The sequence below is a fragment of the Talaromyces amestolkiae genome (genome assembly GCF_001896365.1).
Source record: "Talaromyces amestolkiae strain CIB chromosome Unknown scaffold1.1, whole genome shotgun sequence".
NCBI lineage: Eukaryota > Fungi > Ascomycota > Eurotiomycetes > Eurotiales > Trichocomaceae > Talaromyces > Talaromyces amestolkiae.
The window spans coordinates 970372-986798 of NW_024468037.1; the positions used below are offsets into that span (position 1 = coordinate 970372).

The 16427-nt window shown below is 48.0% G+C and overlaps 5 protein-coding genes across 5 annotated transcripts; 3 read left to right on the forward strand and 2 right to left on the reverse strand.

Moving 5' to 3' along the window:
- Window positions 1-5569: 5569 nt before the first annotated feature.
- Window positions 5570-8502, forward strand: BHQ10_000324 (uncharacterized protein; the record flags this gene model as incomplete). The annotated part of the gene is made up of 2 exons (XM_040875474.1): window positions 5570-6685; window positions 6733-8502. 2 exons carry the CDS (start codon window positions 5570-5572, stop codon window positions 8500-8502), a joined length of 2886 nt encoding a protein of 961 aa, XP_040728829.1.
- A 570-nt stretch (window positions 8503-9072) lies between these two features.
- BHQ10_000325 (uncharacterized protein) lies at window positions 9073-10089 on the reverse strand (the record flags this gene model as incomplete). Its single annotated transcript, XM_040875485.1, has 2 exons — window positions 9073-9901; window positions 9977-10089. 2 exons carry the CDS (start codon window positions 10087-10089, stop codon window positions 9073-9075), a joined length of 942 nt encoding a protein of 313 aa, XP_040728830.1.
- Window positions 10090-10583: 494 nt separating this feature from the next.
- Window positions 10584-12139, forward strand: BHQ10_000326 (uncharacterized protein; the record flags this gene model as incomplete). Its single annotated transcript, XM_040875496.1, has 2 exons — window positions 10584-10613; window positions 10661-12139. The coding sequence occupies 2 exons, from the start codon at window positions 10584-10586 to the stop codon at window positions 12137-12139; spliced, it is 1509 nt and encodes a 502-aa protein (XP_040728831.1).
- Window positions 12140-12334: 195 nt separating this feature from the next.
- On the reverse strand, window positions 12335-13471 carry BHQ10_000327 (uncharacterized protein; the record flags this gene model as incomplete). Its single annotated transcript, XM_040875507.1, has 2 exons — window positions 12335-13036; window positions 13091-13471. The coding sequence occupies 2 exons, from the start codon at window positions 13469-13471 to the stop codon at window positions 12335-12337; spliced, it is 1083 nt and encodes a 360-aa protein (XP_040728832.1).
- Window positions 13472-14062: 591 nt separating this feature from the next.
- On the forward strand, window positions 14063-16324 carry BHQ10_000328 (uncharacterized protein; the record flags this gene model as incomplete). Its single annotated transcript, XM_040875518.1, has 6 exons — window positions 14063-14152; window positions 14201-14401; window positions 14457-14635; window positions 14708-14877; window positions 14926-15385; window positions 15454-16324. The coding sequence occupies 6 exons, from the start codon at window positions 14063-14065 to the stop codon at window positions 16322-16324; spliced, it is 1971 nt and encodes a 656-aa protein (XP_040728833.1).
- Between the last annotated feature and the right edge of the window lie 103 nt (window positions 16325-16427).

Sequence of the window (16427 nt, forward strand, 5' to 3'; positions counted from 1 at the left end):
AAAGAGAGAAGGGGTATAAGGCGCATTCATAGACTCGGCGAGAGAGTTGATGTTCTCGATATGAGCAAGCAGTGAAACATACCAAAATAAACAACTGCTCCGCGAGTGAGAAGCGTTGTGCAGTTCTCAACCACAGGATGACAGCCGTCAGAAGAAGCAGAAGACGAAACTGGGAGATCCACAGGTGGTGGTGGTTGTTGTTGTGTGTACGTGAGCGAAGGCGGGGGCGGGCGAGGTTGCTTTGGATGACAGTGCTGGCAACGGCAGGACCAAGCGGATGACAAGACAATCGAGAATGGGCTGAAACAGTCGGTCCTCCAGGGAACGATACGTCGTCGAATATGAGACAAATATGAGGTGAAGGAGAGAGTGGTTGAAGAGGAGACAAAAGTACGTAGCCGCCGAGGATGGGTGAAATTGCTGGCGGCGGCACGGGAGGGCGTCTGGAGGCGGAGCAAATAAAAAGACGGGTGTCTCAGCCTTGAGATGATACAAGGACCCTTGCCCTGGATAGGTGGAGACGGGAAGATTATCTTCCTTCGTGACTCAACAGAAGAACGACAAAAAAAGAGAAAGGAAGATAAAGAAGTTGACGAGTTCACAGTCAAGGCGAAAATAAGAAGACAAACGGTATGAAGGCGAAAGAAAAATAGAGATGAGATGCGATGGACGAAGAGATGAGATGAATGCCGAATGGGAAGGCAGGCAGGGCCGCCGGAGACTTTGGTATTGTCATAGTACGTGGTGGTAATACTCCGTCCAGGAGGATTTGTTACACTGCGGTGCTAAAACTACGTCGTGTGTATGTAAGTGTGGTTTTGGATTTACTATGTACGAGCAGAGACGGGGAGGCGCAGAGACTAAGCCCTGCCAGAGCCAATGGTAGGGCCGATCGCCGGTGGAGCTGCAGCTGCCGTGGTACGGACTGAGCCAATCAGAGCGCTGAAATTGCTAGCGGCATCGTCTGGCAGGGGTGGGCAAGCTCTAAATTTAGCCCTGCGACACGCTAAGCGTATTAGTACGGCACATGTATTACTATGTAATGTGTGTATTACATAGAAATGTAATGCCTGCAAAGTGCGACGGGCGGCAATCCCAGCGTCGTTAGAGGCCCGTTGGACTTGATGCACGCTTGTCACTTACTGTCCTTGGTAACTACAACCAAGTACTGTGTACTGACTGCCTACTACGGAGTACACTCGGTCCGTACACTATTACCTAGTACAAAGGAAGCTGACCCGAGGCCTGGGGTGAAAGCAGTGCGGAGGATATTACATAGTAGTCTCTACAATCAACAGTCAAAGAAAGGAGCGTTTCTTACAGTCATCAACTATGTGCACTTACTACTACATCATGTACCCTCGACATTCAAAGAATTCGTCAATGCAACGTCCTGGACTGAGAATTTGGGAAGCACGGAAAAGCTTCCATGGCCCATGATTGGCCGATCGCGGGACTTGGTTACCGTACGGCAGTATCGATGGACCTGCGGAAGATCGACTGATCATTCTTCCAGACGACAGCTGACATGGCAGTCTAGAATTTGCGATTTTTCTAGAGTACTACGAGAATTTTTTGACATGCTTTACCCAGTGGAAGTTTAAGCGATCATGAAAATTCGAGTCTTTGGCTGACTGGAATTTGTGCTTGTTGAGACCTGCCATTGGCTTACCATTTATTCCCTCCTTCCACCAATCAACACCGACCATCGTGCATGATTCTTGGTATGAAACACACCGTACTTACCACAAACAGTAGGTTATACATCGGTTTGAAGTATTACTCCGTGCGAATTATATCCTGAAACAAGCACTTCAACAAAAATGAAACAGCAAAGAGTAGGGCGAACTGCAGAGCACACTAGGGGGTTCCCACGCACAGACAATAGATGCGATCCCTGCCTGTTTGGTTGAATCGATCAATAGTCGGTGCAAGCCCTCGCGGAAACCATACCTTGACTATTGGATCTGAAACAAGTGATCAGCCTATGTTTTTACAAGTGAAATACATTCCTCTTTAATCTTTGATGTATCATGTAAAGCAGTGAAGATCAAGACAAGCGGGTTTGTACGATGTTCGGAGCAATACATATAATATACTGCTATTACTTTMCCTGCCACATCGAACACTATGCGTGATATTATCAATGCGGCATGAGGGCGGATGCAGGGCTAGTAGTCGGCTAATAGGCGATAATCAGTCAGAGACTGATGAAGCGAGCCCCTTCATAGAAATCTTCAATCTATTTAAGGCTGCATAGCGTCGTCCTAAAACTCAAGGGTGTAATTATTCACGTACGATGTACGTCGTTACATAGATGCCAGGAGCACTTTTCATACGCAGTATGGAGACAACTTTATTTATCTGTAGTGTAATATTGTATTCGCAATACGCCGGGTGGACCAGTGGGGACAATCTGAAACGCGCCGGCTTTCTCTTTGGGGTCACGTGAGCTCGGTGCACATCAAACAATGTTTTGCAGTAGCTTCCTCCTTGAGATCTTGATCGAACAAAAGTCTGTACTCGCCGCTCGATGATGTACAGATACCAATTTCCGACCAGCCATATAACAAGCATAATATAATCAGATATGCGTATCGAGTATCGACACGTCATCTGACGACATCAAACTCCTGAATTGATTTCATTAGTCCATCAGTATGGAGTCTATGAATATCCTCAGCTCAGCTTACTCAGGTCTTGATTTTTAACGAATCAACTATGTACCGATTTCCGACTGCCAAGTACTATTCATCCCTGATAACCAATGAGCGAAGTCCTCAGATCCATATTCCAAAACGAGCGTAGAGGACGTGCGATGCTGACGATTAGAAGTCAATTACGAACAGTAGACCTACTGAGAAACCAGAACCGTTAAACGGTATCAGTGCCTCAATCTAATATAAATCAGGACAAGTCGGGCTCGAATTGAGTTTGGCCATGGATCACGAACTTGAAAAGAACAGCTTATTCTTCGTATCGAAAAAGGGACGGAGGTCGGAGACTTCTTGACTTCCTTTCTCCTTTTTGTCTTCTCTTTTTCCCTTTACGAGTTCTTTCTGTGTGTACGGAGTAGAAAAGGTTCGTGCTAAATCGACTAAGTCTGAAACGGGTGCATGAGCATGTCTATCACAATAAAGAGATCGACTAATCCTCCGATTGTGCTTGATATGCTATGTACCCCGTACGTAGTATGTGGTTTTTTTTTTTTTTTTTTCGATATGCGGAGTCGCGGAGCACTGAACGAGTTGAGAAGAAAAAGCAAAGAATCAATTTGGTACGTTCTGTTATTTGCCACGGAGAACGCCGTATGTGAAAGATACAATGCTCGATCAAGAGCTAAGGATTCAACCAGCGGACAGCTTACCGGGAAGTTGAAACGGAACATCCTTGTCTGAAGAAGCAATCATCTTGTTTTGATTGAACCAAACAGGTTCTGTACCATGATTGTCAATCCGGTCATTTTCGGAAAGGCGGTTGTGCACGCTGCTAAAGCTGGATGCGTTCGCCATAGTAAATTCCCCGTGTTACGAAGATGTTGTTCTGTATTTGACGACGATTTCCACGTGGCACGATCCCGTCTAGTACTGTGTAGTGCGTAGTACGTACTAGGTTTTGGTGATACAGGTGTTGGGTCAGCATTTGCAAATCCTTCGACTACGGATACGCACAGGTGTGGGATTTCACCGCTAGTTCTACATAGTTCTTTCATTCTCAGTAGCTTTGACCACTTTGACCTTCATCATGTTCAATCTTCAATGTTGGTAAATAAGTGAGAATAATTGGCCATTTGGCTAGTCCCTACTTTGGTTCGAAGTTCCATGGTTTCTTCCTGGAAAAGGTAAAGAGATCATACGTACCTATTTCCAGGACAACGAGCTGACGACAATATGAGATTAGGGCTAGATTGATACTATGCCTGAGGCAGCGACGGAGTACACATTGGTGATCAATTGATATAACCGAGAACTATTCCTAGCAAATTAGAAGTCCATCTGTCAGAAATTCGTTTCAAAAGTAGTGCTTCCTGCCATGACAGCTTTAGCCTTGGAAGTGCGTACCGCCTCCACTGCCAGTAAGGAAAAAACGTACATATGAAACCATCGTGATAGTTTCAGGAAGATTCGTACTACATGATGACAATGATGAGGTTTTTGTTTCATGTTTCGTTTGACAGTGACAGCTATGTATACGTCATACACATGGTCATGTCAGGCGAGACGTATGAAACGCTGATAGGTTGTGACTATTAAGTGACATTGATGTCATCATTTACTTATCTGTTGGGCATCAGATGAAAATTCATCTAGTATATATACCTGGACTGTATTCACCAAGGCGACAACACTATGTCTTTGACATGCGCAAGAGCCGAAGTGGTGGGAGACAGATTGGTATGTAGAGAATAATTGACGACGTGATAGGAAGTCTACAAATCCTTTCATGTTCACGACTCAGTGTAGTCATTTCGCAAACTGTCTCCCCACAGTTAGATCGACTAATTGTCAATGCAGTTCGACTAGATGGATTCTGAGCTGGCACGGAACTGCATCGTCAATCGTCCAAATTAGTTGGTGCATCGAGCAGAATTTAAATCTGCATGATCCGTCACAAGGCCGACATGCATCTGTACAACACCAGATCAAACATGCATCGGCACGAATTCGCGGGGCGACTGCCTGGATGCTTGTGACCAGAGCGACTTCACCGCTCGTCGAAAGTGGCTGATCATTTAAGGATCACTATGTATGGGGAAAGAGAATCCTTCAATAGATTCACATCTTCTCGAAAGGAGGATTCTGCGCGTCCTCAATGTCTGTTGTGTACCCACTCGTAGATGCAAGTCGTCGGCGGCAGGTCAGCTGATTATCACGAAGATGGTCGCTGTTGCTAGTTTTCATCTTCATACATGATACATCAGTAGTTCCATGTAGAGCCAATTTATTCTCCCAGTCTCGAGAATCTGCGTTTTTAAAGTGCTGCTATCTTCCCACAGTCAACTGTGGTTATCTCCACCCAGATAGTTATCTGAAACTGCGAAATTGGTTGTTGGCTCCACCAACATCAAAACTCATGATCCGTTGATTTCAGTGTCAAGTTTGAAAAAGCGAGTGTCTCATCGAGACCTCATCGAGAATTCAATTTTTTATTTTATTTCAGAGAGTACATGCGCTGCAGTGATTGTGGTAGGTATTCGGAGTCGCGAAACATCAAGAGTGATGGCGGCATGTAATGATGCACACCGTCTTTTAGCCTGAGCAAGCGCCTATCAGTGGCAGCTGTAGTAGCACCCTAGTAGAGTAGGTGTGCTGTACTCCCTATAACAAGCGTACTATACCAAGCGCTTTGGGCCTCGACCACCTAAAAGAACCCCCAACACTCGTTGAAAAGGTTGAATGGTCAACTCACTCGTAAATCTTATTTTTTACACGTCGGTCATCCAGTATCCACAGCAATCTTTGTTTGTGTACGTTTTTCTTTCTTCTTATCAGCAACAATGCGACTGTTCATTAGTCGCTCAAAGGATATTTAACGACAAAAACCGGCACTTTATGCCAGCAGAATAACAATGTCCGCATTGTCGCCGTCGGCTCTGGCAGTCATGCGATTAGACTTGGAAAACGACCCCAACTGGACGCGACCGCGACGACAGACCAACCCGGATCTAATTCATCGGCCATCTGTATTACTTCGCCAGGCTACACGGCGAAGCGCAGATGTGTCGAGCCTCCAGAATAATAGTCACAGCAGCAACTACAGCAACCCTTCGTCGCCCCTGGCCGACCAAAGACCGCGTACCAGCGGGAGCATCACCCACACGTCGGCGGCCTCCAGTAGTGCCACTGTGACGCCAACAAAGAGAACATCGACATCGTCCCACCGGTCGTCGCTGAGTGCGAGCGCACTGTCCAACCCGGCGCTGGCCGAGATACCGTCGCGAAAGTACAACGCAGCACGACTGTCGGCTGGCTCGACTGACGGATACGCAGAGAACTATCGCCAGCATTCTAACAATAACAATAATAATCTTGGCGGCGAGCCATGCGCCGCTGCACCCCGTGATCCCGCGGCAACTAATGCMCCTGCCACGAGCGCCGTCAACTCGCTCTCGCCCATTTCCATTGCGACACCCAATTCCAACTACTCTTCTTCTTCCTACTTCCCCCAGACCAGTCCTGGCTCAGAATTAATACCGCCATCGTCGACTTCTTCATCGACGACGAAAAACCCGCTCCCATCTTCACGCCTCGCCACTGCAACCAGCCCGGCATCTGCAACCAGTACTGCATTCAACGATCGCCTCTTGCGCCCGACCCCAAAACAAGCAACAACGCCTCAGACTGCGCGACTCAACAACTCCCAGGATTCTCCCAGCATAGATGCCGTCTTGAAAAACAAGTCCATCCTGAAAAAGGTTGGCTCTTCGACCGACATGGCGTCATCTCCGTCGCGACGTCGCCGAGAGTCCACCCCGCTGTCTCCCCGAAGCGCCGCGACCGCGAGCAACATGAGGTCGTTGGCTGTCGATGAGCGGTACCAAAGTGGTAGTAGCGCGTATGGAGACTCGAATACCGACGAGCAGAAAGAATACAGCACCGATGACACGCGCAGAAGTGATGACGTCTTTCTTAACATCGCGAAGTCAAGTGTGAACAGCCGGCGCAATTCGTTGGATCGGCGAAGGGTAAGTTGACCTATTGATATTTGAAGTCATTCACTGAATGTATCTAGAAACTGGGACTGTCGGGTATATCAACTCGCAGCTCTCTCGCGAAAGAGCAGACCCCTTCTCCTGAGCAATTGAAATATCAGAGCAGTCCGCTCTACTCACAACATGCGTCGCCATTGTTTAACTCTAATTACGCAGCATCTGTTACGACATCAGCCCATCCACTGGATGAAAGCGCTCGTCTTCGCCACCACTCTAGCACTGCAGGTTCCAGATCTGTTGTTGGCGTGCCACGGAGTCGATATAACCAGGAAACGTCGCCTGAGCTGCCGCACATCGATTTCAAGGCATCCCTCGCAGATGCGCGCTTGAGATACTCTCAAATATCAAACAATTCTTCACGAACCGTGCGACAAGCCTCCATGTCGGATGCCGCAGAGCGCGCACGACTGGATGGAGAAAAGGCTAAACACGATGGGACTACGGAGTCGACGTTATCTACAACTGCTCCTTCGACTGTGTGGGATGAACTGGATGACCTCAAATCTCGTATCAAAAAACTTGAACTGACGGGCAAATTCCCGTCGTCGTCGGCTGCTGCCATGTCGAGCGTCTCGGGCGAACGACCTCGCACGGCAGCCACAACAGCTACAACATTGTCTTCGTCACCGAAACAAAAGCACGTCCGCAAATCTAGTATCTCGCCGGAAGTATTAGCTGCCACGGCAACCGCCAATTCTATACAGACATTATTACAATCTGCATTGGCCAAAGCGAAAGCTACAGTCGGCCCAGAGGTCTACAATGCGCTCGAAGCAACAGCGACAGACGCCTTGACTTTGACTAACATGCTGGCTACTGCAGCAACCACAGTTTCTGGGAACTCATCAACTGTGACTGGAACCGGTCTCTCGGAGCGCCAGGCCAAACGCAAAGCAGATAGCCTATGTCGTGGATTGACCGAGGTTTGTCTCGCATTATCAGAAGAACAGACCATGACCCAACCAAGTAGCCAGCAGCAACCGCAAGAACAGATACGACCACGGAGTCGACGTCAACCAAGCGTGACAGGCGACACTAGTGATGCCATGTCTTCAATATCTACTCGGTTTCGTCGAAGCATGAGCCATGAGCCGGAAGATCTAGCTCAACCGGATTCTGGTGCTCGAATCTTCAGTCGATTTGAAGGTCACAGAGCCAACACTATCAACCTCGGGTCCACCGGGCGCAGGGAAAGATTGTCACACGACGAGTCAGCTTCCTCGCCTCATACCCCTTCATTAACCGCACCCACTTCTCGCCTTCATCGTCTTTCTGGGTCTCATCGAATCAAGCGAGAAGATGACTCGGAAGACCGAAGCTCCGTATTCAGTCGCACGCTCACTGGACGTGCGATGACAGAAGTCAATGGCTACACTGAGTCTCCTTCATCTCGTTATTCCACGCCTTATCAACAAACACTATCTCAGCACCAACCAAAGGTGTCACCATCTGTATCTTCCATAACCCAGCGCCGCAGTTATGCAACACCTCCAAGTGCAGGTACAGGAATACCGACCGCATCAAGTCTCAAGATCCAACCAGGTTTTCGACGCTATGGGGCATCAACAATTACGGGGCTCTCTGAACGCGGCTCGTCAGAGCCTCCTCAGACCAGTGATTCCTTTTCTCCTTCCCCAGGGCTACCACAAACACGGATCTCAACTCCGTCTAGCAAGATGGCTACCAGCTACACTGCCATACAGCAGCCTCGTCTGCGCAACGAAACCCTCGGGTCTCGTCGACTATTGCGTACTCGCCCGTCGACAATCGGCACGAGCAACGACCATTAATATGTTCACCACAGAAGGTTAACGACATGTCCATACATTTTCACGATGCATATAACATATTTACATATCGATGTATCTTATCCAGCGCATATGCATGAACCATTGCTACTTATATTGAGGATACGAGTCACGTCCGTCCATTACAAGCGAGTCCTTTTTTGTATGACCATGATGATAGTTCACGCATGAGTCGTTTTCATCTCGCATGGAGTTGTGGCATTGCTTCTTAGTTCTTCTTGTATTATTTAGCGGCATCCATGTTGTCTTTGGATTGTTGTTCTTGCGAGACGTTGAGTCAATGCATTTTGAATACGGCATTATCGGTGTTGATTTATCTATTCTTGTCTTAATACTGGAGTTTATGTTAATTGTCTTTAATCTGACTCATTGTCTCATACATCTTGAGAAGTGTTTGTTTGAGTAATATACTAGGGTCAACTCGCCAAATCACCTCAATAACTCGTTGATAATTCTGAAAGCCTTTTCTGTTGTAACAAAAGCATCGTCGATTGGCGTGCTTAGGTCAAGCCGGAATACATACAAACCTCCAAAGGGGTAGTTGTAATGGCATCATTCCACGCCAATAAAGTGAAGCTGCGTTCCCCTTGTGTATCCCCCATCCCTTTCTCCCCTCATACTCCTGCCCCTCCTTCTACTTCTATTACGCCGACCCCCCTTTGACCTCTTCCACGGCCGCGAAAGAATGGGCCCTTGCTCATTCACCTCGAGTCTGTCCAGCCTGAACCCCAAGTAAATATAAATCACAACAACCAGAATCTCCTCCACCACAGCCATCGCAACATGAACACCAACCGAGCCCTGACCAAGCCGGCTGAACACTCCCCGATGCACAAAGACAATAAGTACCTGATATGCAAGTCTTACAAGCACCAACGGCAGCGCAACTCCAATTGCCGGCGCAAGCGCTCGTTCGCTGGAGTCAGGGATGTAGTCTCGAGTATAAGGGAGGGCAAGGCAGAATATGAGCACAATGACAGCGTAGGCGGCGACGTAGCATAGTACTGCGATGTACGTCATTGTTGAGGGCGAGGATGAAGACTGAGCTTGTTCTGCCCCGACTATGCCGAGGATTGCGCCTACGAGGACTGCGAGTTGGACAAGGCGGAAGTATTTGATAGTTATGGACGTTTGTGTGCCGGCATTGATTAGGTCGACTCTGGGAGGAACATCGTGAGAAAAGTTTGAATTTTTAGGAGGTAACGGGAGATCGTACAAACGCGACAGCATCCCCAGTGTAGCGAGGAGCAAKGGAGTMAAGCCAATATGATCAAAGACAACAGCTGCGATTAAGAGGCCGGTCGAGTCATTCGAGTATGTCAGGAGCAGCAGCACGTCGCCGATGATGCGAATGAGACTTAGAGTGAATGTGTAATACCACCTGGGACATTCGAGTTAATCAGCATGGATCTCAATCTTCCAGTCTATATTGACATGTACAAAGGTGTGTACGTACCCCGAACTTCGACTGAAACCATGTCGGTTGCAGACAATCAGTGATAGAACGAGGGCAGGGACATAGACCACGATTTCTACAATGGAAACGATCTGGTTTGCATCGAGAGTCATGATAGATAGCAGCGCCCGGTTGGGACTAATAGTCCTATTCTGCAAATAGGTGTGTAGCTCAACTGTTCATGAAACTCATGAAAGTGGCTGAACATGTTGGATCTCAGGATTCCTTATATAGTATAGGAAAAGAGTACCCCTTCTGCAAAAAAAAATCATCGCCTACCTACTTCACTGGACTGAGTATACAATTCGAAAAAAAGTGAATAGCTCAGCCCTCATGTTCCTAAATACTCTTGTCGAAGACATCGCATATTGGTCATTCTGATTGGTCAGAGTAGAAGCATTTCGAGCTGGATGCCCTTTTGGGTTAGTGAGGATAGGGCTGTGGTCCGCCTAGACCATTTTCTGGCCACCTTGTCGAGAGACATCACTTTAACAATGACTCATGCATTTTTATTGATCCTCTTATTTTCTTTCTTTCATTTTTTAAGTCAACTGATGCAAGCTAAGACTCGAAATGGTCTACTGTGGTCAACCCTCAGGCGCCTGCCATGCTTGTCGCAGCAAAAGGGGAAAGGTTTGTACGTTGTAGGGCTCTCTGATCATAAGGTACTGATCAAGATTTCAGTGTGACCAAAAACGACCAGGATGCAGCCAGTGCGCCAGAAAGCGAGCCCTGTGTCCGGGTTATCGGGATATGTCGAGCCAGATCTTCAGAGACTTGACGCAGGTAACTGTGCGAAAGTACCATGCCAAAAGGTCCCAGTCTGCGATTGCTTCATCATCACAAAACAAATCTCCAAAATTAGTCAAGGCGAAGCCATCGCTATCTCTGGAAAATGTAGCACTTAACTTCTTTATTAGAGTGTATGCGCCATCGAGTCCCTCAGCCTGGCTCACGTACTTGGAAAGCGTGCTATCCTGCACTGATGCCAACAGCCAACTATCCCTGTCCGCAGTGCTTGCACCTGCAATTGCAATCTTCTCGCATGAACAGAAGCGCCCATCACTCATGTACATCGCGCGAAGATACTACCTAACCGCTATCGCAGATACCGGTCTGCGCCTAACATCCATCCAGCACGCTGTCAGGGATAGCACGCTTATGTCCATCAATCTCCTCACTCTGTTCGAGGCCCGAGCATTTCAAGGCCGCTCTCCCCCAACAGACTGGACAACGCATATCGAAGGTGCTGTGGAATTGATTAGACTCCGTGGCAATGATCAATTCAAGTCTGTTCTTGGGCAAGCACTATTCCTTGATACGGTCAATAATATTCGCACTTCTTGCGCACAACGCCGCATCGCGCTACCTGCACCAATCCAGGACCTGTTACAGACGCTGCTGCAGAAGGATTCTCCGCCGTTGAGTTACGGTATCCTCGAAATCGGCGTGGGGAATGTCGTTGACAACATTATCGGGCTCGTGGCTGGGATGCAAACCGGCGCAGTATATTGTAACGATTACAAGGCTGTCATCCTCGAAGGGCTACGTTTAGATTCTCAGGTCTCTGAGTTGAGTCGGCAGCTTTGGAGCATTCAGTCATATCGGGTTCTTCCTACTGATGCTTCAGGGGCTTGGAGATGGAGTGGGCTGGCACATGATTATGATAATCCACAGAGTGCCCGGCTGTGGAATCTGTTGCGCATGTTGAGGTTATATTTAAATAAATGGATTTGTCGCGCGTATAAAAAGGCAGTCTTTGAACAACAACAGCAGCAAAAAGAAGAAAAGCTTCTAGAAATGGGCCAAGAATTTCAACACATTCCTGAAACTGCAGCCTCTAATACAGTACTCATGGCGGAATATATCCTCAGCAGTGTCCCATACTTTTGCAGCCTGATCTTATCGCTTGAGGCTTCTTCCTCCTCTGCATTATCGTCAACAGTCAGATGGCTTATCTGGCCCTTGTCCGTGGTTGCAGTATCGCCACTGAGTCCCGTGTCGATGCAAATACATGCCCGGGATTGTCTTCGTAAGTTAGGTGAAGAAATGGGCTCGGCGCAAGCGGTCGAAATCGCTAATATGTTGGATAATTCGGAGACTTTGGAGGACTGGTATGCTTCTCACCCCCGGATGATAGTTGATCAAAAGGCTTGGTTCTGATGTGCTGGTTATAGGCTACATTTATATCATTTGTCCTGATAACGACAGATATTGCAAAAGCATTTCCATAATACACCAACTAAAAGATTAACCTAAAGAACAATCAAACACACTGCCAAGCGCACAACACCAACCACAGACCTAGATGACACACCGAAAATTAAAACTGAAAATCTTACACATCTCAACCATAGATTACTCCTTCTTCTTTCCCTCAATCTTCTTAGCCTCCGCATTGGCCTTCTTCTGCCCCTTCGCATTCACAGACCACCGCGGAATGAATCTCCCGACACGAGCCTGATACTCCGCATACTCAGGGTATTTCCCAGCACTCAACTTCTCTGTCAACCAGGTACTACCCTGAAACAGCGCCAGATAGCCCAGCGCACCGACACCAGCCCAGTTGACGTACGTTTCGGTCTTGTATGCCGACCAAATGTATAAAGTAAGCCAGATGGCCTGTTCAGCGGCGAAATTGGGGTGACGGCTATACGACCATAGACCAGAGACGACGAAACCGCGCTCGAGGTCCTCCTTGTCGTATCCCTCGGTGACGATGCCGGTGTCGCGGTATTTATACTTAGCCTGCTGATAGCGCCATTGTTGCTCGTCTGCAACGATCTCGATCAAGATGTAGAAGAACAAAAGGCGCGAAAATACGAGATCCGCGACATCGAATGTTGAGCCGGTCTTGGGCAATTGGGCGAGCAGAGTGAAGAGGTAAGTCGGCGCGGTAACAGCACACAATAATAGCGATTGGGTGAGCGCGATGAATGTGACGTCGAACAAGAAGAAGAGGAAGCGATTGTTGACTTGCTCGCGCAGTATGGGCCACCGGTAGTCTTCGGCGCCCCAGCTGTACCCGCCTTTGCGCCAGTAGTTGTATGTCAAGCGGACCTGTCAAGTCAGTGAGCACAATGCTAAAGCAGCGGGGGGCGGGTGGAAATGTACAGTCCACAAAACACTAATCACTCCAACGGTTTGCAGCCGATCAGTCGGCAATCCATTTCCATACGCCCATGCATAGAAATGCAGGTTGTAAATCGAAGGCAAAATCGGCCACCAACAATCCACCTGCGAGTAATTGTTGCGAATCTCAGCGGCAAGAACAAAAAAGGGGCAGAGAGCGAGCGCAAATGCGATCGCAGTCAACATCGGGTTTGTCCCTAGGTAGAGCTCTTGGAAGCTGTGTAAGACATCTGTGCTGTTGGCGGCGTCAATGACGCGCGACGGTAGTTCGAGGATTTGCGACGAGAACACGTATGGTGCGAGGGTCCGGCCGTATTGAGCGGCCTCCTGGGGGGAAAGGATTGGAGGTAGAGGGAGCGCCATGATCTTCGTTCAATTCAATATGCCGATAGAAAAATCGATGTTGCAAGGACGTGATTCAGAACCCGTCGCTAAGTAGGCCTGGCCAGGATGAGGGATGTGTAGAGTAAGAAAGGTCGATCCAATGTTTACATCAGCCACCAACACTAAGTTATGTTAAATTAGTTGACTAGCGCCGTTGCAACAAACGACGTAGCCCAGCAAGATGTCGCGAATCGAGAGTTTCCGGCTTTTATATGTGGCGGTTTAGTGAATATCAGATCTGAGGCTGCATTTAGAAGAAAGCATCAATCGATGCAACTATCCATGGGCATCGATCGGGGTGATCCAGCACTTAGGATGAGATCATAGCGTCGTTGTGGTTCGCAGCGATCTGGGTGCCCGATATCTCAGGCTTGCATTTCAATGTCTTGGCGACGCGTCCCACGCGTTCCTTCCTTTTCGATTTCATCCAATGAACGTCGAATCTCTCTAGCTCAAAGTATCTGATCGATTATTTCCAATACTCCATCGTCAGCTGATCGCCAGCTGATTCAGCTCCTGGCAAGATGTATGAAATCTACTACACACTAGGCCGTGGTTGATATCGGAGCCATGCCGGGTAATAGAATCCTCTGCGTGGCAGAGAAGCCTGCCATCGCCAAGGCAGTTGCTCAGCATCTTTCCGGAGGCTCTTTTCAGACAGTATGCATCCCATCCTGAAAAGGTTATACCATCCTAATGTTTTATTAGATGAATATTCATGGCCAGCAGTATGTGAAAAATTATGTCTTCAGCTTCAACTTTGGGGGAGCATGGGGCAACTGCGAAGTGACGATGACCAGTGTCATTGGCCATTTGACAGGCTTGGAGTTTGGCAAAGAGTACAAAGGTTGGACATCGTGCCCGCCTAGTCTGCTGTTTGAAGTGCCAGTCTTTGAGAATGTGGACATAGTAAGGCCTTCTTTGAAGTTGCTCTTTAGACGACTCCATTACTAATAATTGACAGGATAAACTAAGCATTGCCGAGAATATCAAGAAGCAGGCACAGTACTGCAAAGCCCTGTTCATCTGGACCGATTGCGATCGAGAAGGGGAGCATATCGGAACCGAAGTCAAGAAGCAGGCTCGTCTTGGTAACGCTCGGATTGAGGTCAAGAGGGCGAGGTTTAGCAACACCGAGAGAGCGTATGTCGTCTTCATGCAAATGCAAGATGCAAGTACTTGGATCTAGCTCACGGCTCAACTAACGCTATCTAGTCATGTGTTGAGAGCGGCTCSTGAGCCGATAGAACTAGACGATAAGCAAGCAAATGCTGTAGCTGCAAGAATTGAGTTAGATCTGCGAGTTGGGGCTGCATTTACACGTCTGCAGACACTTCAACTGCAGACACTCGGAAGTCCACTAGATCGTGGGCCTATCAGTTACGGTATTTATCAGTTTTCAGTTGTCTTTTGACAGATGCTGACTGTGATAGGCTCATGCCAGTTCCCTACATTGGGGTTTGTTGTCGATCGGTATCTTCGAGTCCAAAACTTCAAACCGGAGCCTTTTTGGGCTATTGCGGTCATTCACAAACGCGATGACATCAACGTCAATTTCAACTGGCGTCGAGTGCGCCTCTTTGACCGGCCAGCCGTGATTGTCATGCTAGAACGATGTCTAGGTGCTAAGAATGCCAAGGTTACCAAGGTGACCCAAAAACCGACGAGCAAATGGCGGCCGTTACCTTTAACCACTGTTGACCTGCAGATGATGGGCAGTAAGTATCTGCGGATGACTTCCCATCAAGTGATGCAAGTTGCGGAGACACTATATACGCGCGGGTTCATCAGCTATCCACGAACAGAAACAGACCAGTTTGACAAAGCAATTGACTTGAAAAAACTTGTTGAAAAGCAAGTATCAGACCGGACTTGGGGACAATATGCGCAAGGGTAGGTCCACCATCTCACAATTCATAAATCAAAGCTAAGAACAAAAGTCTACTGGACGGGAATTTCAGAACACCCCGAGCAGGTAAAAACAATGATCAAGCTCACCCGCCCATCCACCCCATTTGCGCAGTATCGCCATCAGCTCTCAAAGATGACGAGAAGCGAGTATTTGACTTTGTAGTCCGCCGCTTTCTTGCATGTTGTTCAGAGGACGCCAAGGGCCAAACTTCTGAGGTGGAGATTCAGTATGGCGATGAGTACTTTCATGCCAAGGGTTTGATTGTCCTTGAAAGAAATTACTTGGATATTTATGTTTACGACAAATGGGAAAGCAGCACTCAGCTGCCCCATTTCGAGGTTGGTGAAGTCTTTGAGCCAACCGAAGCAAAAATCACAGAAGGAAAGACTACGCCACCCACGTACCTGACAGAGCCAGAACTTATTGCGCTTATGGATGCAAACGGCATTGGTACCGATGCAACAATGGCAGAACATATCAACAAGATCAAAGAGCGACAGTACGTTGCAGCACGTCCTCGCACTGGCGGGGCCAACAATGAAGCAGGCGGTAGAGGACGAGGTCGTGGTCGAGCAGCGGCAGGCAATACCGGTGGCAATACCGGCGTCCAGGAACTGATACCCACAAGACTAGGCGTCGCTCTAGTTGAAGGATACGACAATGTTGTTGCGGGTCTCGCTGATTGCCCATCGTTGAGCAAGCCACACTTGCGCAAAGAAATGGAACAACTGATGCGTGACATCTGCAACGGTACTAGGACACGCGCAGAAGTGGTTGAGCAAAGTTTGGATATGTACCGTGGTGTGTTCATTCAAACGCAGCGAAGAATTGACATGTTGAAAGAAGCGTGTCGAAAATATGTTTTCCAGCAGGCGACGGTAACGGTAACGACGACGAACACGAACGGGAGAAGACGATGACGATCTATGACTGCGACGATGACATATTGATATCCTTGCTTTACTAAGCGTGATATGCCGACATTTTACAAGTGTATATGTCAAATCGTTTCATTCTAAATGG